Raw genomic sequence first — 23,983 nt, forward strand, 5'->3', positions numbered from 1 at the left:
TGAATTGGTGGTACAGGAGTCTCTCAATACATCTAATTTGGAATCAGCTTTCAGTTTATTTTGTGGCAATATACACTATACAAGTATACAGTGGCTTTTGGACAAGCACGTCAGTTGATGTGCTATTCTACTTAGTTTATTCTATTTAGCAATGTTGGTTGTCATAACCGTTTGAGGTCCAATGTCATGCCTGGGACAAAGTCATGTTGCAGTAGCAATACCAAGTCCAACTGCTTGTATATAATCTGTACGATAGAACCAGGCAGTGAGAAGAAATCCTTCTTTTAGTGACTTTTATCTAGGGTCTGGACTCTGGATGCATTTGTTGCTTTGCTTTTTATGTGTGGTGCAATAAAATTGCAGTTCTTGCAGCGCAGAAGGTACCAAATTTAAGTCATAAGTAGAGTAGACAACCGGAAAAAGACATTGCCGTCTGCTGCAGCGTGGGTCAGGTGTACGTCGGAAGGTGTACAACTGTACACCGATGCATAGCGCTCAAGTCCGCTTTCCCGCAATGCAGGATAAAGATATGAAAAACAAAAAAATAAAGAAGGAGTTATGTTAGCTGAATGTTGAACTTGGCATAATTTGAAAATATTGATCATACACACAGTACATACTGATCTGATATAATAGCATGACAGTACAGCGACTTATACCGTATGGTAGCTTACTAACAAACACCATTTCACTGCGAAATTTCTTTGGGGTTGCGACAAAGATAATATGCAGCACTAATTTACACCGTAAAATTAGTGTGTTTTACTGAGAAACGTGTGAAAGATCATCTGAACTGCATCAGGCAATTGTTTCAAAAAGTTGCATGCTGTTAAAGACTACAAAGAGTGCACCTTAGACAAACAAGTTTATTTGTTAAATATTATCCAGCTTCGGTAGAGAGTTTGTCTTGTTGAACCATAGGCATACGAAGCCGAGCAACGTTATCAAGTTTAACATATTTAAAGATTATTATATTTACAAAAAAACACAAAACTACGCAACAATTAAATATCGAACGTTTTCGACATCACAAGATGTCCTCTTCAAGAATAATATACATACAACTTAACTAAATCTGAATAAAATACAATGGTTAACTAAATCTATAAACAGGAAAAAACAAAAACTGCACAGTACTTCTGACTAGCTCAAACTCAACGATAGGCTCCACGAGAATCAAAGTTAACTGCATCAAAAGGTGTTAAACAGATCACATGATATGGTAGAAAGGCAAGGTGCAAAAAAACTAATTTTAAAATACAGAGAGCAAGAAAGACGAGCCGCAAGCATACAATTGTCTGTTCAAAAGTGGATTGTGACGTTTTATGTACATGGCTTCCAAGATCTTAGTTTGATACTCAGACCTGCCTCTGGACATGATCTCAAATTGCTTCATAGAAACGTTGTTTTGACATTCTGTACATGAGAAAATGTGATCTTTAATTGCGCTTTTCTGTACAAAATTCAAATTGAGGTGTTCCCCAGCTCTAGTCGATAAATGTCTTGTTGACATACCGATGTATGTCAGGCTTGCATCACGCAAACAACTGAATTTATAAACGACATTAGAACATAGAGCAAAGGGCGTAGGCGACTTCAGCTGGAAATATCTGCCTACTTTGAACGTTCTATATACAGGGTAAATATCACAATCAAATTTCTTTTTGACAATTTTAGCTAGACAAATGGATACCCGTCATACTTTTTTGATAAAATATTAACAGCTTTTTTGGATACAAAACCGAAAGATAAACCCGGAGAAGACAATTTTAGCAACTTTTTTGATCTACCGTACCATTCTTGGGAAAAGATTCGGTAAGATTTTCAAAAAATCTAGCTAAAATTGTCAAAAAGTTACGTTATGATGATTTTAATGTGTGTTAAAGTGTTCCAATCAGGTTTCATATTGCTTTCATTTTGCTAAGCTCTGGGGTCCACTGGAAATAGTACCATAGCCCACCACTGGGCCATGGCCCACTTGTTGAAAAACTATGATGTAGACCAGCGGTTCTTAACCTTTCAACACTGCCGGACAAACAAAAATATAAAATCCATTTGCGAAAACCCAGTATACGAACCATACACCATAAAGTGCTTGCAGCAATGTACGATACAAAAACAGTGTCAGCACAGGGAAGTATTGTGATCACCTTAAATTCATTTTTTTGCCAAGCAAAATCAAGATTCAGTATCCCTTTCAAAAAGTCTTTGGTGCGACTGCAATCGTACCCATTCAGTTACCGTACGCTTACCTCTTTCAAAGATCATTGGTCAATCACAATAAATAGGCCACTTTCATTACAATCGCTGTCATTGCTGACAGACAGGGTTGCCAGATTTTAAATTGAAAAAAAAGCCAAACCTTCATAAAAAAAAGCCAAAAAAGGCCAATAAAACTGTAAAAAAAAGCCAAACATTAAACTAAAAAAGGCCAAAAACTAGCCAAACAAGTCACTTGTAAAAACCAAGTTTGATAGGTAATATATACCGGTACTCACGCTGCGTTCTAACAGTTTGTAATTCATTAAACATTTTTCTGCAGTTTCCGCTTACCCTTACTCTAACCATAGAGTAATCTCTAACTCTCGCTGATTGCAGTTTCCGCAAACATTTTTCCGCAGTTTTGCAGTTTCCGCTAACTGCAGTTTCTGCTAATTCTAACCCTCGAGTTTGTTTCAAATTGTTTAGGGAAACTCCAATCAGCGACTTTGGCTTTGTGCTATTAAACTGCAATCAGCAATTTTTAATTTTTTTTGGCTTTTTTTTTTTTTTTCTCGATCTTTTCAGGGTTTTTTTTTCTCGATCTTGTCTTATTTTGAACTGACTGTACGAATGGTTCAAGGTACGAACTAGGTTGCATCCGTTCATGTCAGCTTGTACTACATTTTTCTTACATTTACTACATTTTAGCTGCAAGCGTATCAAATAATAAAGAATTTTGACCTTGCACTGGAAGTTTACGTTTATGCTTCGTTGTCATTTCATGGTTATTAAAATTACTTTTCTTTGGGACAATGGTTGCTTGGCATAACTTGCAAAAAGCATCACCTGTGCGTTCATCTTTTTTAAGCCAAGAAAACACCTTTTCCCATTCAGGTAGATATTTCCTGCTGCTATCATACATTGCCTTCCACTTTCGTTTTGACATTATCAACAGCTACAATACTTTTGAACAGATAATAATTAATACGGTACTTTAAATAATAGCCTGTCAAAATAGTCACTTTATAAAAATTAACAAGCATCGCCAAAAGAGCAAGACTTCATCCTTGCACACGCTGTCAGTCTGCCCTGGCCCTGCAGTCTCTGAATAGTGCACATGCGTTAACAAACAGCAATTCCACAATCCACAGTGAAAGAATAAAGGACAAGTGTTGCCATTGTTGTTTCAATCTTACAAAATACAGTAAATGTAAAAAAAGCCAAACAAACAATTTGCGGCCAAACCAATATGAAAAAAAAGCCAAAATAAAGCCAAAAAGCCAAACCCAAATTTTGTGGCCAAACGACTTCAAAAAAGGCCAAATTTGTGAAATTTGGCCGTAAAAAAGCCAATCTGGCAAGCCTGCTGACAGACCGACAGCGTCCACATTCCCTAGGTTTTTGGTTTTACCAGTTTTACTTATTTTTGTCACTTGGTAAGCTTATGGTCACACGGTGGCGCAGTATGGTTTGTAGCGGTCCTTTGTGTGACGTTTGTTAAATCAAAGAGCGTGACATCAAACCTCAACACAATGAGAAACAAGAAAATCATTAAAAAATTTATACTTTTATTGTTTTTTCTTTTCTGGTGTTCCCGTCATTTTAACTGACGGAAATCAAAGCAGTTCCACACAGTTTCAATAGTTTCGCAATAGCCTTGCTCACAATTCGTGCTGAATCAGCTTTCAGATCTGTGACGTCATAGCAAAAGACAACGATTTTGTGCCCTGGTGCTGTCCAGTCCAGGGTCTCAAATGTTGGCATAGAAATCAGGTTTTAACTTTTGTGGTTGAATTGAGTCGAAACACCAGGCCTAATGCATGAAAAGAAAAATAAGGTAACAGTTTATTTTCAACACATAATCTGCGATATGAGTAGGCTTTTCCAAAGAGTAACCAGGATAATGTTTCTGTTTTTGTTTTATTTTTTGCTATTTGTTTTCTTTTGGGTTTTGTGGCCGTGCTAACTACTGATATATAGCCTACTACATAATTTTTCATTCAGGCACGTTTTAAACCTTTCAAGGTTTTGCCACCTTTTCCCGTTCGTTAACGTGCTGGTAGGTTTATATCGATTTTTGTAGTTAGTATCTTTTTCGTCCCGGACGCGTTAATGACGAAAAATAAAATGATTGATTGATGTGTTATAGGCTAAACAATAAACATTTGGTCACATTCCTTTGGCTATTCAATATGACCCAACAGACTTGCCAGATTGGCCTTTTTACGGCCAACTTTGTCAAATTTGGTCTTTTTTGAAGTGGTTTGGTCGACAAATTTTTGTTTGGCCTTTTGGCCTTTTTTAAATTTCCTGATTGCCACAATCATTTTGTTTAGATTTTCTATGAAAACTGCAAGAAAAAATACTCAGGCAATAGGTGTGCTAATGATAGTAAATAGGACCGTAACAGGTTCTATTTGATATAAATAATAACAAAAATAAAACTATATTGTTGCAGTTTAAAATATATTAGCACTTTTGTCTTATACTTTTGGTAGATCTGTACTTCAGCTAAACTTTTATATGAGATGTCGCCTAAAAAGTGGAAGACCAGTTATGACAGTGGCCGTAGGCAGGGGCGCCGAAACAATTTTTGACTGGGAGGCCAGGATTATGAAAAAAGGTCACTGTTGTTGCTGAAAGGCCAATTTTTTTTAAGTTTTAAAATAAAGCGATAATGTTCATCTAGGCCTATCAGCTCATTATCGAGTAATGTTAAAAGTGTCAGTATACAAAGAACAATGGCACGGAAGGGCATCATGCTATGTTATAATAATGTCGCTGACTGTGATACAGAATTTTGGGCCGTGAATATCATTTTGAGGCAAAAATAAAAAATTATGATTATAGGCTAAAAGCAAATAGCAGAAGGTGTTATATTGCAAAATGTGCAGTAGTTTACATGACCTCAAAAGGGCACTATTGCTTCCCTGCCCTCTATCTTCAAGTTCCTGGTTCCGGCACCCCTGGCCATAGGTATAATTCCAATTGGGATAAAACATATTTTTGGATGAAGAAAGCTGCAGGTAGACCGGAAAATGCTTATTGCAGGCCTTGTCACATTACTATAGCACCAAAAGCGAGTAATTTTTTGAGTCATGAAAAATCCGAGAAGCACACAAAAGAACCCCAGATAAATTGCAGATGCTGGGTGTGAGTGGCTTATAATGTAGGTTTCTTCGTTTTGCAAATGATCTAATAACTTTTGTATAATTTTACCAAAACTGTTTGCTGATGATGTTACTGAATCTTTTCTTGTGCATGTTTGCAAATCTTTGATGATATGTGATAATTACTGTTTTCAAACTGGGTTATTTGCCTCACAAATATGTACTATTACAATGCTTATTTTATCTTGTTTGAGTTTGGCTTTTTTTTCTAACTATTTGGCCTGAAGTTGGCCTATTTCTTGTTGAGTTGGACGTTGTTTTTACAAATTTCAATCTGGCAACTCTGTGACCCAAATCGCTTTATTTAAGCAATAGGCTAGTTTATAAAAAAGGAAGCTTTCTAAAAAGGTTGCAGCCAGGCAGACTTTATACTTGCCTCTAGGGGTGTTCAATTTCGATTATTTATATAAATATATATAAATATTCGAAATTCAATTTATTTTCGATTTTCGAATTTTGATTTCGAATATCACAACTATTCACCACACTGCAAAATGTGATTTTATTGAAAAAAATGCCATGAAAATTCGCTAGAAAACACGAAAAAATGTCATGAAAACTTGCGAAAAAAGAACACAAAATAACGTCTACAGCTCCAGGCCCATGTTGGTGTTTAAGAACACAAGCTGATCGACGTGGTCACCCGTCATTCGGGATTTCAGCTTCGTGACGGTCAGGCCAGCTTTTGAAAACGATCACTCCGCTGGCACCGAGGTCGCGGGAATTAGAGCTGGGCGATATTGGTAAAATAATTTCGATACGATATTACCAAAAATAAAACGATATTATCTAAGTTTCGATATTTTATGGCGAATCACAAAGCACGGCTTTCTATAACTGCATGAAAAACATACTGAGCACTGGTACTGAAATGAACAACATTTATTGCAAACAATGCTGCGATTTAACCGTCGCAAACTAAAGATTTTTGGACAAAAATGTCAGCATGTTGACATTGCAGGGTTTTAGGCACGATCTCTTCTTGGAAACAATTGAGCCACTAAGTGAAAACACTCTTTCACTACTAACTAACACTGGTGGCTTGAATGCACAGAAGTTTTCTTGCAACTTTTGCAAGTGTAGGAAAAGTCAGTGCATTAGCTCGCCACCATGTACAGATGCAGCTATCATTGTTGATAGTTTTTGATGCAAAATAGAGATGCAGCTGTGAGTAGCAAAACAAAATAAAGTATCTACCTAGCTGTAGCTACCGTAGGCTACGGCCGCTACGCTATGCTACGTAAATTCAGTCAGCTTGCAAGTTTCCTATCGTGTTTACCGGACTTCATCCTTCGCAACAACCCAACACGTGGGAATCAATAAGCAGGATTGCGTAATCACAAAGATTGCTTGTAATGCGTAAACAATGCACACACGCTTGAGGATTGTCTGCGCATGCGATGTCAGACTGCTCGCAATGCGTAAACAATGCACACACACTGGGTTGTCTACGCATGCGATGTCTGTGTCACTGCGCATGCGAAAATGTTGCTATAATTTCAGTACATTTATAAACGATAAAATCGGAGCTTTGTGAATAAATATCGCTGCCGAAAAAATATCGTATCGTATCGAAGTATCGTAATATCGCCCAGCTCTAGCGGGAATCACACACACCTTCTCGGCTAGCTTTTTTAGCAGCGGTCAGTGGCGTAGCTAGGGGATGTACTTCCCGAGGCGGATTCAGATTTTGCCGCCCCTTCAAGAAAAAGCATGTAAAAACAGGCCCGGATTTAGGGGGGGGGCAGAGGGTGCAAGTGCCCCGGACCCCCCTACGCGGAAAAAATGTGATTTTGTGTTTTTATTTTTCTTTCAGCCTTTGTAGTTTCTGCAAAATGCTGTGCAGTGCTGGATTAATGCTACTGTAGACGTCGAGGTTTTTTTTTTTGCAATTTTTGCACGGGGGCCCCTCGATCTAAAAGTGCCCCGAGCCCCACATTAGCTAAATCGGCCCTGTGTGAAAATGAAATGCGTTTTTTATCAGATTATAATCAAAATCAAAAATCGTAGTCTGAAAGTGCCTCCCCTAGATGTGCCGCCCGGGCGGTCCGCCCCTCTCCCTAGCTACGCCACTGGCAGCGGTAGCTCGCCTTTGTTTGCTTTCCACCAGGAAAGCAGATCAGCTTGCCCAGAAGCAAGCTTCTGCTTCATAAAATAGGAAATCTCGTTTGAGATTGAGCTGATTTCATCATCATCACTGTTGTTGGAGTCTTCCGTCTGGACCCTGCCCATGGAGAAGAGTTCCGTCAGAGTGGTCTGGCGTCTTTGCTCATCGCCTGTGTTGGCTCAACATCGGGGCTATCGGAATCAGAAGAACTGACACCTCCCGTTGGCTGCACGCGCGTGGAAGACAATGACGTTGCGCACGGCTTTCCTCGACGCACGGACTGGCCGTTGGTGCAGGACTGACCGTTGGACCCACGAGAACGTGTGATAGTCACGTGATCGACGATGCGCATGCGTCGAAGTCTTTTTTCGCTTGCAAAATGCGACAAGACAGATTTTGCGTTACTTTCAACCGCGTTCAGCCGAAAGGGCGGCTATAATTTCGAATATGTCCGATACGAAAACGAATTTCGAATATCACGTTAATCAAAATCGAATCGAAATTGAACACCCCTACTTGCCTCTACTTAGTTTTCTGACTATTATTTTTCATTGGATTATCATCAGTTGTTTGTGCTTACAGATTTAAACTTACAGGGCTCTTGGGAGTCTTAACTCATTTTTTTGAAATATTTTTATTATAAGAAAAATAATGTTTTTGTGGGATTGGTTTAAATCTGCCTTAAGTTATCTGGGATTGTATAATAAGAGTGGAAAACTAATGTTTCTTGGATTGGACAATGCTGGAAAAACAACACTTCTTCATATGCTCAAGGATAATAAAATGAGTGTTCATGAACCCACAATGCACCCAAGTACGTATTTTAGTCTTTTGAAAATTGTACTATTTACTGGAAGTGTTCATCGTACCAAACATAAATGCATGTATTAGTTAAAAGTTTTGTTTCAGTATGAGTAGACCAACTGAAATTACTATTGGTATACTGTAGCCTACATAGAAAACATAAACTAAAAGTAGACTATCACCAGTGATAAGAGTTGTTTATGTTGATGATAATGTAACAGTCTATTAAAATAAAGCATTTCCCAGCTTTCATTTGTTAAACTGTACATCCGTGTGTTCTGATGCAGTCACTTAAATACTGTGTGCTATATGTTGACATTTTATCAATATTGGAACTGGCAAATTCAATCCACAACACTATCTATTAGACTGTTATTTAATCCTACATAATGTGCTTCTCTTTGTTATTGTTTTATTTTTATATGTTGCTGATTGTTTTTTATGTTTTATGGCCCTGTTAACTGAGACAGATACCTGTACTACATGAACTAGTACTATTCAGCAGAGATTTTCACAGCATTTGGATCCTAATCTTGCAAGATTATTGAAAATTGGCAGGATCAGGACAGGATCTTGATTTTCAAAGAAAAGCAGGATCAAAACAGGATTCAATTTTTTTACAGCAGATTAAAGGTTGAAAACAGTGCATACAATTATTCAAGGACTTATTTCTTTACATGTAGTCTATTATATTCTTTACATGTATTATAATCTATGCAGGACATGAAGTGAGCTATAGTTTCAGTGTGCACCAACTGTAGTGTGCAACTGTACACCTGAGTTCAAGGGCTTTGGAGCAGCGGAATGGCCCGATTCGGTGAGTCCGATTCGGTGAGAGCCTTTTTCGGTGAGAGCCCTATTCGGTGAGTTTTTTTATAATTGTTGCGCGCCGTAGCCTAATTATCATTGCCGTTATGGGTTAGGGGATAGGGATTAGGGGATAGAGGTTAGGGGGTTGGGGGTTTTTGGGGTTGGGGTGGGTTTTTGGGGTTAGGGGGTTGGGGTTTTTGGGGTTGAGGGTTTTTGGGGTTGGGGTTTTTTGGGGTTTGGGGGGTTTTTGGGATTGGGTTTTGGGGTTGGGGGTTAGGTGGTTGGGGGTTTTTGGGGTTGGGGGTTAGGGGGTTGGGGGTTAGGTAGTTGGGGGTTTTTGGGGTTGGGGTTTTTTGGGGTTGGGGTTTTTTGGGGGGTTGGGGGGATTTGGGTTTTTGGGGTTTGGGGGGGTTGGGGGTTTTGGGGACTTGGGGGGGTTGGGGGGTTTAATTAGGCTACGGTACCCGGTAATTTTCAAACAAAAATTCAAAAAAAAACACAAAAACCCCCAACCCCAAAAACCCCCAACCCCAAAAACCCCCTATCCCCAACCCCTAACCCCTATCCCCTAACCCTATAACGGCAATGATAATTAGGCTACGGCGCGCAATAATTAAAAAAAAAAACTCACCGAATAGGGCTCTCACCGAAAAAGGCTCTCACCGAATCGGACTCACCGAATCGGACTCACCGAATCGGACTCACCGAATAGTAGCAGACCCTTGGAGCAGGCGTAAATGTTAAGTTGCTTCAGCTCTGGAGCTCTCTTTTATCATAAATTAGCTCCAGCTCCTGAGCTTATTGATACCATTGCTCCAGCTCCAGGCTCCGAAAAGTGCTTTCATTAAAATAATGATGACATATCAATTTAGTTTCTAGAGCTTAAAATTGCCTGCAGTCAACTGTTGCTAAAAAATAGCACAACTTTATGAAATTTAAGATACTTAATCATCAAAATGTCATGCGGAACTGCGTTTCAAAACATGTTCGTTAATTCGATGTCTGATTACGCAAATAATTTCTTAATTTTGTGAAGGGTTGCTGTTAAATTATGTGAATTCAGCCAATAGTAGTAGCATCATATGAAATACATCGGAGTCGGAGCTATTTTTCAAACAATTGGCTCCAGCTCCATTTGAATTTCACATAGAGCTCCAGCTCCGTTGAAAATGTACGGCTCCGGCTCCAAACCCCTGGTTCAAAATGACATTTGTATGGATTTTAAATTACATTGACATGTTATTGAGAAGTTAGTCACTTGTTTTTTCAAAGGTTTGAGTACTGTGTATTAGGGCTGCCAGGAAGCAGAAATATTCATAGTTGGTAGTATCAGGACTTGTACTTGTCGGATTAGGATTGGATCAGAATCTTGGAAAAGGTAGATCCAAACATCTCTGCTATTCAGGCTGTTTTAAACCTTTTAAGGTTTTTCCACCTTTCCTGTTCATTGACACGCTGGACGCTGGTATATCGACTATTAGCTAGTAGTATCTTTTTTGTCCGGCGGGCGCGTTAGTGATGAAAAATAAAGTGATATGATTGATAATAATTGATGATACGTAGTGTATCTGAAATTATTCTGATAAATGTGTATTGTGTAATGGTTTTGTGTGGTGATATATTTTTACAAGATATTATTTCTGTTGCTATAGTAGCTTTGCTATAAATGGTAGTCATAACCTCTGACGCTATTGCCTATCACTTGAAGCCTTTTTTTTTCTTTGCTGGTTCTTCAATAGAAAAAATGGCTGCTAAACAACATCAATATTTGTCTTTTTGTCATCACATGTGGCTTGTTGGTAGAGTCTGTGAGGGTGCAACCTATTTCATTCCCTGAACACTTCATCCCCCGATTTTGTCCCCTGAACAGATCAAGAAAAAATATAACATAGCCGAAGTCCCTGATCGAAGTTGCCACAAACATTTCAAAATTTCTCTTGATCTTTTCTGGGGACGAAATAGGTTGCATCCTTATTGAGGACTAGGGTTAGAAATGTTTCTATTTCTAACCCTAACTCTAAATAAGGATTCAACTTATATCATTCCCTAAACACTTTGTCCCCCAATTGCGGGGACGAAGTGTTCAGGGGATGAAATAGGTTGCATCCGTCTGTGAGTGAAGTTCCATCAGTTTAATATATACATCTCAGAAACCCATTTTAGGCAACGTTGATTGAAATTGAAAATAGCTCATGCCTTAATTATAAATGTTAGTTTTTGTTTGATTTTCTTTTGTTGAATTTTTGTTTACCAAAAAGCGATGCAACTACGTTTGCTAAACAAAATTGCATGCAATCTTCACCACGCAACTGTTTACCTAGTTTAGACTGGCAGTCAAATTTGTTTTAGTGCAGTTACTTCCTAGTTGGTTTGGGGAATGACTGATTGCTACTACTAAGTTTTCACTGCGAATGAGTAGGTTTCTTAGCTGTACAATATACACTGTACAAAGTGTACATGTTATACAAATTTACAAAGAAAGGATTTATCAATGTCGGTACAATACTTTTTTAGTTTTGGCATATTGTGTTAATGGCCAGATTGCATCTATGAGCAAACTTTTGTTTTGTAATAATATTCACTTGAGTGCCTGGTGTCATGTTCGAGTAATGTAAAGTAACGACAATCTCTGAAGTTGTTGGTTGCTATATGATAACTATATAGGTGTGAAAATTATGGTGTGCAGTACCTGACTATGCAAGTACAGCAAAGAACCACTTAGCAAGCTTTTTTGTTTGAAAAGATACACGAGGTGTAAGGATGAGGATTTTTATTAAACAATAAATGCGCAATTAAACACTGCAAATTAATAAAATAACCTACCTAAAAAGCAATGCACCTAAGTGACTGGGCACCACAGTGCTCCGCACCTAAGTATCCTGACGCCACAGTGTTGCGCCTATTTGACCGGCGCCTAACTGTCTGCACCTAAAAGACGTGAACCCTTAGCTAAACACTTAGTAGTTTAACTATTAAGCAACAATAAGTTAATTGCCTGTAGCAACGCCAACTTTTCTGAGTTTAGCATTCTTGCTAGACAGGCCCTGAAGGTTGATCCAATTTGAATATTTTGTATGCACTTTGAAAAGTCACAAGTATTTCATACTGCTTAAAAGTGACTAGAAGATCAACCAACCTACTTGTCACCGATATGGGTCAATTGCAAAATTGTTGTAAAATAATTAATTGTTATTAAATAAGTTTTGAGGTTTATGAAAAATTGGAAGAAAAGATATGGACTGGAAAGCTGTAAACACCACTTTCAAAGGATGAAGACCTTTTTTTTTAAAAGCAGAATTCTGACTCTAGAAGGACGTTTCTTAATGGTATTGGCATTTAGCAACTGTTTCTTCATGTGTTTGAATGGGCTCATCTTCAAATCCTTCTTGAGAACTGTGAACATGGTTCCATAGCAGGCCTCGAAATTCACGGTGGACATGTCCGCCGTCACAGCATGGGATGTCCGCGGTAGTGCCATCTAGATCGGTCATATTTGTCCGCCGAGAAATAACACAGGAACTAGCGATACAAATCGTCATTACATAGCACGAACAATTGTAGCGAGAATATAGTCTCCCGCGCATTCCTACTGTATCCCTTAGCTTCCATTCAAGCATGAAAACTTTCGATTTTTACGTTGCTTCAACGATTGATGACATTGAATCAGCGTAACAAGGTGAATTCTTTGCTAAGAATCGATGGGAGTACCGGTACTTCTACACTAATCACGAGCAACTTATTTCAAGTCTTACGTCACAATGTCTGGCTTTGATCTCCGAGTACAGTAATATTGATAAGGCAAGGTTGGTTACAAAATTAGACTATATACGAGTAGGCTAGTACAGCAAAATTTATTAAGTTTTGGTATTACAGTAAGTAAGAAAGAAAGAAAAGGCCCAGGGAAAATTCACTTTCGCTCACATAACCGGCAAAAATAAACCTAAAGAAAAAACCCTAGTGAAACTTTGCACAGCAGAAAATACTGTAGTAGTGTTAGAAGTTTTCCGTCTCGTGTCCAGACCAGAGCATTGTGACGCAAGAAGACACACGACATCGTTCGGTGGAAGTTAATCAGTTATGCGGCGTATTAAGCAGCTACAGGGCGTTTTGACTCTACAAGCGCACGTCGTTGGTCTGATTAAACCCTTTCGTAGTGACTTCGTTGAAATTTTAAAAAGCCTTCTAAACCTTAGCTATAGTTCTCAAATGGCGAAGAATTATCAAGATACAGTGATGAAGCATAACGATCGACGCTAAAGCTGGTGTGTCCGCCGAGATAGCTGCTCAGACCGGACACGTTTGTCCGCCGTTAACAAAAACGAATTTCGAGGCCTACATAAGCCACGTTCGCTTGCTTGGCCAGTTTTTGAATTGCATCTTTTGTAACGTTAATTATTATTGATGACCCTGTATATTGTATAACTACTTTATGTGTTAGGCTACTGAACAATCAAATGCTCATATAGTATTATTTTTTTTAGCTTCAGAAACTCTGGTAATGGGCAACATCTCTTTTAGAACATATGATCTTGGTGGACACGAACAAGGTATTATTATAGTGTATTGTAAAAGTCGTTTTGCAGTATAGAAATTGTTTCTTGTTAAATGTAAGTTTTAAAGGCTTTGTTATATATTTCTTATAAGTACCAGTAGGAGAATTTTGGAACGTTGGCTACTTTGCTGTGTTTGAATGCCCCGATAGCTCAGTTGGTTCGGAATGGCCCGTTTTGGTGAGTTCCCTATTCGGTGAGAGCCTTTTTCGGAGAGTTCCCTATTCGGCGATTTTTTTAATTTTTTTTTTAATTGTTGGGTAACGTACCGTAGCCTAATTATCATTGCCGTTTTTACATCGCTAAACGTTGAAATCGTGCAGAAAAAAATAGAAATAAAAACGCGCAATACACGTCAGCAAAGGTAGAAGCGACAAAACGCGAACGTTAAAACGTGCTTGTCATGTCAGGAGCAAAAGGTAGAAGCGACAAAACGCGAACGTTAAAATGTGCTTGTGACTGAAGTAAGTTATTTATTATAAGTTAAAAGAAATTTGGCACGGTCGCAACACCTCGGTATTTCAACGTTTAGCGACGTTAAAACGATAGGCCACACATTTGGTTATCTGTTACTACAATGTGAAAATGAACTGTTAGGCTAACTGGGTTCTTGGAACAAATTTGTGCTGGTAGGGATAACTAGGCTACGGACCTACGGTACCCGATAATTTCCTTGCAATCCAAGCTGTAGGCCACACGTTTGGTTAGCCTTTTCATTCTGTCACTACAACGTAAAAATGAACTGTTAGGCTAACTGGGTTCTTGGAACAAATTTTTGCTGGTCGGGATAACTAGGCTACGGTACCCGATAATTTCCTTGCAATCCAAGCTGTAGGCCACACGTTTGGTTAGCCTAGCCTTTTCATTCTGTCACTACAACGTAAAAATGAACTGTTAGGCTACCTGGGTTCTTGGAACAAATCGAAAGGCTTCTGTGAATGTTTCTTAGTTTCAACATATCTTAGTCAGCAAAAGTTCCCTTTTCTACACAATTTCAACGTTTAGCGACTTTAAAATGATAGGCCACACATTTGGTTATCTGTTACTGCAATGTAAAAAGAAACTGTTAGGTTAACTGGGTTCTTGGAACAAATTTTTGCTGGTCGGGATAACTAGGCTACGGTACCCGATAATTTCCTTTCAATCCAAGCTGTAGGCCACACATTTGTTGATCCAAACTACCGGTAATCCTTTTAAGTATTCAAAAGTACTAACTTATAGACATAAACATGATTTTTTTTGATTTGTAAGTACTGTAACATCTTTTTTTTATTTTCCCTTTATATTTTAAATTTTTCTGAAGGTGTCGCAACCGTGCCAAATTTCTTTCAACTCAATAACTTACTTCGGTCACAAGCACAGTTTAACGTTCGCGTTTTGTCGCTTCTACCTTTTTCTCGACCTTTGCTATGTTGACGTGTATTGTTTTTGATATGATGGTCACAAATAAAAACAACTGAGCTGAACTGACGAATTCAAGCACGTTTTAACGTTCGCGTTTTGTCGCTTCTACCTTTGCTATGTTGACGTGTATTGTTTTTGATATGATGGTCACAAATAAAAACAACTCAACTGAACTGACATGACGAATTTTCATTTAATTGTTCAAACATTTTATTTCTATTTTTTTCTGCACGATTTCAACGTTTAGCGACGTTAAAACGATGTAAAAAGCGGCAATGATAATTAGGCTACGGTACCCGATAATTTTCAAAAAAAAAAATCAAAAAATTGCCGAATAGGGAACTCTCCGAAAAAGGCTTTCACCAATGTACACCGTTTCGGCCTTCCGGCCTTCTCAGTGCAGTAGGTACACTGGGTATGGCCACGAAGATAATACCTCCGTGTGACGTTTTCCCATTTGTGGAACCCAAGCTCCAAAAAATGGTACTACCGCCAACCTTGCCAAATTGCTCAAACTGCAAGCAGTGAGCTTTGCGCAATGCATAGCAAGGTGCCTCCAGTAAAGTGCTCAATCGGCATATGCCATGAGCGTCCAAAACTGCGATCTAATATCTGTCATCAGTATAGTGCTATAAATCAGCTAGTGTGATTGTTCTGTGACATACAAGCTGCTGACACGATGTATTGCTGTCTTGTAGAGAAAGGATGTATGCTTTGTAACATATGCCACAATGTGAATATTTTATTGAGTCCAAAGTCCAATTTGTGTATCATTGGTTAAGCTTTGTTATGAATATTGGTAGAGGTACAACAACAATATACTGGCATCGTTGCCAAAGAAAGCCCTGGTTCAAACATTTTTTCAAAAATTGTAGTAGTTATTACGCATCAGCTGGATGGAAAGAAAAGCAAATGAATATGTTTCCCAACAAATAGACGATAAATGGAGTCTGATTAACAACATTAACCTCAGAAAATTGAGATATTTCAGACACATAGCTAGAAGCAATTCGTTGGAAAATTCAATGTTGACTGTTTTTGGGCACCGTATCATCGAGACGTAGATGATGTTTCGCTGATGTTCTTATTATTTTCCAGCTCGGAGAGTGTGGAAGGACTACTTCCCGGCAGTCAATGGCATTGTATTCTTAATCGATGCGGCCGACAGAACAAGGTTTTTGGAATCAAAAGAAGAATTAGATGTAAGCATTAAGCAATAAGCATCTACTACCCAGCTGTTCGTAGGGCTGTTTCAAGTTTTAGATTGTAAATCCTTAACTTTGGAAACATGTCTTGTTGATGACTGCTGTGCTTGACCATAGAACATTACATCAGCCGTAGATTGAGCATGAAATCCAAAACAGAAAAGAGAATGACTTGTGCATGTGCAATGAAAACATTAACAGACGTGTGTGCCGACTGTGTTGGGTAAAAATAATAAATGATAAACTCCTGCCAGCGTGCGGCGTGTTTGAAAAGGGACCAAACTAGATTGATATCTGACTATAGTGTCTCGTATTGTATTGCAAGCTGTCGTTAGATGATATTCATTACTTAATGAAGAGAAGTCGTAGCAAACTTGAATGCTACCAGAAGGGCCCGCTAAGGTCAATAAAGTAAAAAGATAAAGGCTTTATCACGTCTTCAAACGCAGGGCAAACTGTTTGTCAGTTGCTCGCTTGTTCAAGACTCTTTCAACAACGTTTTGTTCAGTGAAATTAAGTCAAAATTTACTTATAAAACAAAGGTCTCTTTGCTTTTTTATGCAATGATTTTTTTTAACAATTAGGGATATCTAGGGTGATTGAAAAGTAACTCCCTATTTTAAAAAAACTATAATTTATTTTTAAAATATAATTTCTACAATTAATGAATATGAGAAGGAAGTATAATGCATGGGCTTTTATTTAAAATTCGATATGGGCGCCTTTATTTGCCACCAGCTTCTCAAGTCGACCAGGAATCGCATCAACTGATTTCGCAAGAAACTCTTGCGGGATGGAAATCATAACTTCTCGTATTCGCCCTTCAAGTTCTTCCAAATTTCTTGGTTTGGTTGAGTAGACTTCCTCTTTCAGCCAACCCCAGAGAAAAAAGTCGCAGGGTGTTAAGTCAGGACTTCTGGCCGGCCATTCGTGTGAACCGCGACGACCCATCCATCTTCCAGGAAATTGAGCATTTAGCCATTCACGAACAACAATAGCAAAGTGTGGAGGAGCTCCATCTTGCATGAAAATCAAATCTTCAATATTTTCCCAAGCACTGATAATTGGCCAAATTTCATCTTTCAACATAGCGAGGTACCTTTCGGCATTCATGGTGTCGCGAAGAATGAAAGGACCCACAATCCTATCAAAAGTCATTCCACACCATACCGTTACTTTGGGTCGATTTTGCATTTTTTCACAGGTAACACGAGGGTCTTCTTCCGCCCAGTAGTGGCAGTTATGACGGTTCACAAATCCACCTATGTGGAATACAGCTTCATCACTCCATAGAATATTTTTAAAGAGGTTGGGCCAATCTCTAAACCAAGCCAACATTCAAGCCAAGCCAACGTTCCTGTAGAGTAAGACGTCCAGCCATTTTTGTAGGGTTTTGAAATAAAATAAATTTGAAAAGATTGAAATTGAATAATATTTAAACAAATCTGAAAGGAAAACAAGAGCATAAATTAAATTGCCATACATTAAGTAATATATACACAAAAATTGAGAAACATGATATAGCATTTGAATAAATTGTATTTATTTTAAAATAGGGAGTTACTTTTCAATCACCCTGTAGATACTTTGAATATTCTGTAGTATGCGCTTTTTTAAGAAAGTTTACAAATTCAATTGAAAATGTGTAATTTAGCCAAAATTATATCACTTAGTGCGTGTTTGTGGCAAAAAAAGTATATAATTACATAACCTATCACTTGCGTTGGCAATTTATGTCTGAATGGTTGGTACACAATTAAATTGGGTTTTTCATTAAACTATTTTTCTGCAACATTTTAACTAAAGCACCGCACCTCAAAACTTCAAATGATAAACTTTTTCGTTTGAAATTTAACATAACGAAAATAAAACGAAAACCCGTATTGGGTCGTAAATATAACGTAAGCAATCGAGACTATTCAAAATTGATCAGCAAAATGTGCAGTAACTTATAAACTGTTACATCTTTCTCAATCGTAATCAGAAAGCTGTCAACGTTGAGTGTTCATGGATTAATGAAATCAAAACAATTTCTTTACATTTTCAGAGCCTTCTGATGGACGAGCAGGTGTCGAATGCCCCGGTCCTTATTTTAGGAAATAAAATAGACAGCCCTAGCGCTGTAAGCGAAGACGAATTGCGGAGCATCTTTAAAATGCGATCGACTGGAAAGGTATCACTATTTTTAACTCGCTCACTCGTTTTTGCTGTAGCTTATCTTTGATTCAGCATCCAATATAGGGTAGGTTTGGGTTATTGCTCGGAATTTGTTACTTTTGTACTACCCCACTCTGCTAGTAGCAAACTGATCTGCTGGTAGTTTTTCTGATCTTAAACATTTGGTAATAAATTGGTGGAATCCGAACAACACTGTATTCAGTTTTTTGTAACTGGGAAGAGCATTAAGCTTTTTAACTGGCAGACTTGGCGTGATGATCACCTGAGTTGTTCTACTATCATTGCCAGCGTTGATGACATTTACATAAACGTCATAGCGCATAATACTTAACACAAGATGTCAAACATAAAACCCACTTAGAAAATTTAGCCAACTGTAGACGGAAACATTGATGGAAATGTTTCAAAGCATGCTCCACAAAACACATCTCACAACCGGCAGTAAGCAAAGTTGCGACAGCATTGTTTCATACATATCAACGATATGCTGCTTCGGTAGGCTTTGTATGGCATCAGTGAAAATGTAGATCACCGCATACCAAGGTAATATGACATTATGACAATACATCAGAGGCTATCCGCTAGAACCAGTGTTTATGTCGCATTTTGGAGAAAACTGTTTGCTCCTGGAGCGATTTGAAACCATGTTCCGGGATTTACCTAAGTCAAACGATAATTCAGTTCCTCCGTAATTATAAGATGATATACTTTTTGGTATTTGTAAATTATTTTTATTAAATTGTGCTATGATTATTCCAGGGCCAAGTCCCGCTGAACAGCTTGGGTGGGGCGCGCCCGATCGAGCTCTTCATGTGTTCTGTGCTCAAAAAGCAAGGTTATGGCGAAGGTTTCCGTTGGTTGAGTCAGTACATATAAGCGAGAACAAGTCGGCATCATCTCCAAAGATGCAGTGGCTACAGATAGATCCACATTATTGGGACACATAATTTCAATTAAGTAAAATTACTCTAAACTGCTTTAAATTTCTTATTGCGCATATTTTTGCTTTAATTTGGTAACGCCGTTTTCGCTTTGTAATAATGACAATACATGATCTCTTCCTGCTGTACTGTAGCGCTCTATCACAAGTATTAAAACATTTAATAAAGTTTGAAATAATATTTATACGATCGGGTTGTTGACTAAGAACTTTCACTTGTTCTTGTTTCTTCCCCTTTAGTGATGATAAATGTCGTTTGTCACAAAAGCAGCATAAGCATTCTGTGTTAAAACTGGCCGAAGAGACGAGAATCTATGCTGTTTGCATGAAAGCGACGTTTGGAGACGATGAATTTATAAAAAGGAGTCTGCTGTTATGGTGCATTGATTGAATGCGTTTCGACGTTGATTCGATGCAAAACGGTAGCTTTTGCTTCACGGGTTGTGGTCTTTGACCTTTGTATTCTTTCACCAACTTCAGTGTATTTTTTTCTGACGTCACAACTGAAACTGTTTGAATTGATGATGTCACATAGTAAACTTATCATTTGCAACAGTACGAGCTTTTCTTTTCATGCGGTTGTTCAGGTTCAACTATTTCAGTCTTGATATAAACTTAATCTTCATTGATGCACGCAATTCAAAATCGCTTTTGGTCAATTCGCCCATTTCAGCTAAACCACATCCTGTTCACTCGGATGGTTTGCTACTTTTTAAATTTTGCTATGCACTGATTGCAGAATGATGATGAACACAATATCTTCACTTGGGCTTAGTGTTGTTGGGTAAATGAATTATTTGCTTGGTTTAATATCTGCAAGTTTTGTTCAGTCTCGTCTGCATTGAAAAGGTTTTATTGCGTTCTGCTTTCCAAACAATCACCGAATAAATATGGTGAGAAAGGATCATCATCGCCATGATGGTGAAGTCTGCTGCTTGCTTTATTGGAAAATCATCATCGACGTCGAATTATAGAAAGATCATCTTCGCACAAAATGCTTTACAAATCATACGTTTAAAAATTTGTATTCTAGTAGTTTGTATAACGTCAGAAGCGATTCCTGCCATGATTGGCAGTTCTAAAGCCACTCAAGTTTATTTGATAATTCCATGTGCCACTCTAGCTGGACGTCCATGGGTTTAAAAGTAGAAAGAAGTTCAACACAGCGGACAATTGTTGACTTATCAAACGGTATCCGGATAAACCGATTACTCTGGTAATTTAAATCATTTTACTGAATACAAATGTATGTGGTGAGTTTGTCAAGGAGTGTTGGTAAGTAAAAGGTGAATTGTTTTCGTGTGGTTGTGACATCGTGAGCAATGTTCAGACGTGTCACCAGCAATAATTCCTCTTTGAAAAACTTTGTTGTACGCTCAACAAATAAATCCTTGTTTCCATCGGTACATGCTTTCGATGTATCACCGGGAAGGTTTGTATGTTGAATACTGTAATTTTACTGTTTGATGACAAATTCATGAAGCGTTTCTGAGAAATTACCCGCCACTAAATGACGCTGTCTTTCCACAAAATTTTTGCTTTTGGCCTGTCAGTTCATCTGATTAAACCATGGCTACCTGTCATGTGTAAACAAATTTCCATTCTACCGCTTTCGCAATAGCTCATTTTGACTCTCGCATGAGTCCGAATTTAATTTCGTGCTCATTTGAGGTATGGACGGTGTCGGCTTGTGGTCATATACCTCCTACGTCTCCTATTTCTAACTCAATTCGAGTCAATGTAAAAATACTGTGTAAAGTTGTACAACACTCAAATTGAGAAATCCCTCATTTTAACTATTTTTCATCGTCGCTAGTTGTTTTCATGGTGTAAAACGACAGATTCGGTTAAGTTTGTCTTGTTTAGGCTACTAGCCTAATTCCTTTCATTGCAGCGGTTCGGTTTGGCCTCGCATGTTTAAACGATAATAATCTATTTGCAAACAACATATGATACCGAACCAAAGCGTTGAATTTTACTAACTATTTGTTTGACTTCGTAAATTAAGAAGTGCCACGCAGCACCACGTGTGTGTTGGTTTATGTTGAGGGAATAAACTAAGAAAGTAACAAACTCCTGTGTTTGTGATTTAATAATTTGAGGTTAAACATGTGCAGTTTAGAAAGCATTACTAACCCCACCAGTAGCTGGTGTTCTTTCAATTTTGGCGGACCAAACCATTTTGCGTTTTTTGTGTCGCATACCGGCTTACACCCGGTGATTGGAGATTTAGATTAAGTGGGTGGGAAAGCAAAGAAGCCAATCTTCGCTCAGGTATGCTATTAAGTGTTCTGCTAAAGACACAACTGCTTATTCTTGAGGGTTATCGTCTCAGAGTTTTCACCACTCGCCTGTGCAGCCGACATTCTTCTGTCTTAAAAAGCCTTGCTCGACCGCCCGTTAGGGAACATTCAAATATTACGTAACGCTTTTTTTCCGAATTTTTGACCCTCCCCCATGTAACGCCAACGTAACGCTTTTTTTAATTCCCCCCTCCCCCATGTAAAGCTTTTTCACTACGAATTCAGCACAAAAAACTACCATTCCGTACTCGAAAGCGTTACGTAACGTTTTGCTTGAACCCCCTCCCCCCGATGTGACGCTAACGTAACGCTTTGCATAAACCCCCCTCCCCCTCGAAGGCGTTACGTAATATTTGAACGTTCCCTTACCGAATACTACGATTTGCACAACAAACACGCTGTGATCAAGAATTGATGTATTGCCTTTGAGTTACCTTCTTTCGTGTGAGACAGGATTGTTCCGGTTGCAGGGCGGGTGATGGAAAGCCAGATAACTGTAGTTTCATCCAGTTCTGCTATGCCATGCATTCCATTTGGTGCCTTTGGTCAGCAGTTTGTTCCTCCGCACTCGCAGGCCGATGAGGGAGCCAGGCCCCACTTGTACATATTGAAATAGAAGCGGGTGACTCCTGTTCGAATTCTATTGAGCTTGACACCAGTCGGCCGGGGCAAGTCCATGCCAGGGGGGCTCGCCACCGGCTGAGGTATAGTTATGATTACACAAAAAATACTTTTAATCAAGAATAAGTAACACGTGCGCGACGACACCTGGTAGGTGATGCGTTTTTTTTTGTGATATGTAGCCGAGGCTATATAAAAACTTTGTTTTGTTAATTAAAGTGAAATTTGAGATGTGGCCTAGCCTACGTAAAATCAAAATCTTTGTCTTGCACATGAAATATAATCAACAATTAGGCCTACGAAAATTAAGCACAAAGTAAAGGCTATTCCAAAATATACCTACCCTACTACGATTCGTTTGAGCGCAAAACTAAGTTGTCTTGATTCATTTTGTTTTAATTTATGTGTAAAAAAATTCGTTTTTACCATCCCTAGGCTATTTGCCGAGAAGAGTTGTTTGACACAAGCAGGGCCGGATTTACCAGTAGGCAGTTGCCTAGGGCGGCAAATTATTGGGGGCGGCAAAACCTACGAATATATTACATTGATAATACTGTACGTGAATATAATAATTCACAACAGATATATTCAGATATATAGCAATTAATAAATATATTATCACACACATTTATAAACAGTGCGGCAAGTCATGTATGGCAAGTCATTGCCCCTAGGGAACGTTCAAATATTACGTAACGCCTTCGAGGGGGGGGTTTATGCAAAGCGTTACGTTAGCGTCACATTGGGGGGGAGGGGGTTCAAGCAAAACGTTACGTAACGCTTTCGAGTACGGAATGGTAGTTTTTTGTGCTGAATTCGTAGTGAAAAAGCGTTACATGGGGGAGGGGGGATTGAAAAAAGCGTTACGTTGGCGTTACATGGGGGAGGGGGGCTCAAAAATTCGGAAAAAAAGCGTTACGTAATATTTGAACGTTCCCCTAGAGTACTTCACGCTTGATTGGTTTTCAACAATATGTGCTGCTTAGTGCTTCTTTTAGTTATCTGTCTCGCTTAGTATGGAGGACTACCCAGACAACAAAATCTGTCATTTTTACGTTGATTCAACGTCGACAGACGAGATTGACGGATTAAAAATGACGGATTTTGCTTCCTGGGTAGGCTTTGTCTGTGCAATTTTTATTAATCTTTGTTCGGTTTGATTCACTGTTAGTAAATTCGAATGAACCTAGAAGAAATCTTTTTAGTTAATGTTAAATTGATGGAAAAGTTGCAGGCTATTTTATGTACTTGCCTTGATGCTTTTAAAGTATGTAAACAAGCCAAAAAGTAAGACTAGTAGTCTATACGAAAGAAGTTTATTGTAGTTTCACGAAGTTTTATAAAAATGGCGGCATTGAGGACAAATGAGAACAAGTGCCTGTGTTGTATCGAAAAATCGAAAATCACCATCGAAAAATTTTTTTTGGGGCAGCACTTTTCTCATCTGCCTAGGGCAGCACTTAAGCTAAATCCGGCCCTGGACACAAGCTTCATTAAGCGAAACGGAATTCTTCAATGGAAAACAGTAGGCTAAGTGTGCCTCCTGTTTAACTTTTTTGACACAAGATTTACTTTTCAAGTGGGCTAATCAACTCGTGGTGTACGTAGCTGATGAGCTCCACATCAGCAAAGCCATATATCGTAACAAGCCCATAACTCGTTAACCTCTTAACGCCTAGGCTACATTAA

At 38.5% G+C, this 23,983-nt stretch overlaps 1 protein-coding gene across 1 annotated transcript; it reads left to right on the forward strand.

Moving 5' to 3' along the window:
* Positions 1–8,066: 8,066 nt before the first annotated feature.
* Positions 8,067–20,277, forward strand: LOC145783204 (small COPII coat GTPase SAR1B-like). The gene is made up of 5 exons (XM_082595006.1): positions 8,067–8,293; positions 13,575–13,640; positions 16,146–16,249; positions 18,300–18,425; positions 19,190–20,277. Exons 1-5 carry the CDS (start codon positions 8,131–8,133, stop codon positions 19,304–19,306), a joined length of 576 nt encoding a protein of 191 aa, XP_082451132.1. The 5' UTR covers positions 8,067–8,130; the 3' UTR covers positions 19,307–20,277.
* Positions 20,278–23,983: the final 3,706 nt, after the last annotated feature.

The sequence above is a fragment of the Aplidium turbinatum genome, chromosome 14 (assembly GCF_918807975.1).
Source record: "Aplidium turbinatum chromosome 14, kaAplTurb1.1, whole genome shotgun sequence".
NCBI classification, from domain to species: Eukaryota; Metazoa; Chordata; class Ascidiacea; order Aplousobranchia; family Polyclinidae; genus Aplidium; species Aplidium turbinatum.

What these genes read in the sequence shown, in the direction of transcription:
- LOC145783204 (XM_082595006.1), top strand. Translation starts at nt 8,131, where the DNA reads ATGTTTTTGTGGGATTGGTTTAAATCTGCCTTAAGTTATCTGGGATTG. An exon ending in TCTTGGTGGACACGAACAAG is followed by an intron (nt 13,641 to 16,145) that starts GTATTATTATAG and finishes ATTATTTTCCAG; the next exon opens with CTCGGAGAGTGTGGAAGGAC. An exon ending in AATCAAAAGAAGAATTAGAT is followed by an intron (nt 16,250 to 18,299) that starts GTAAGCATTAAG and finishes TTACATTTTCAG; the next exon opens with AGCCTTCTGATGGACGAGCA.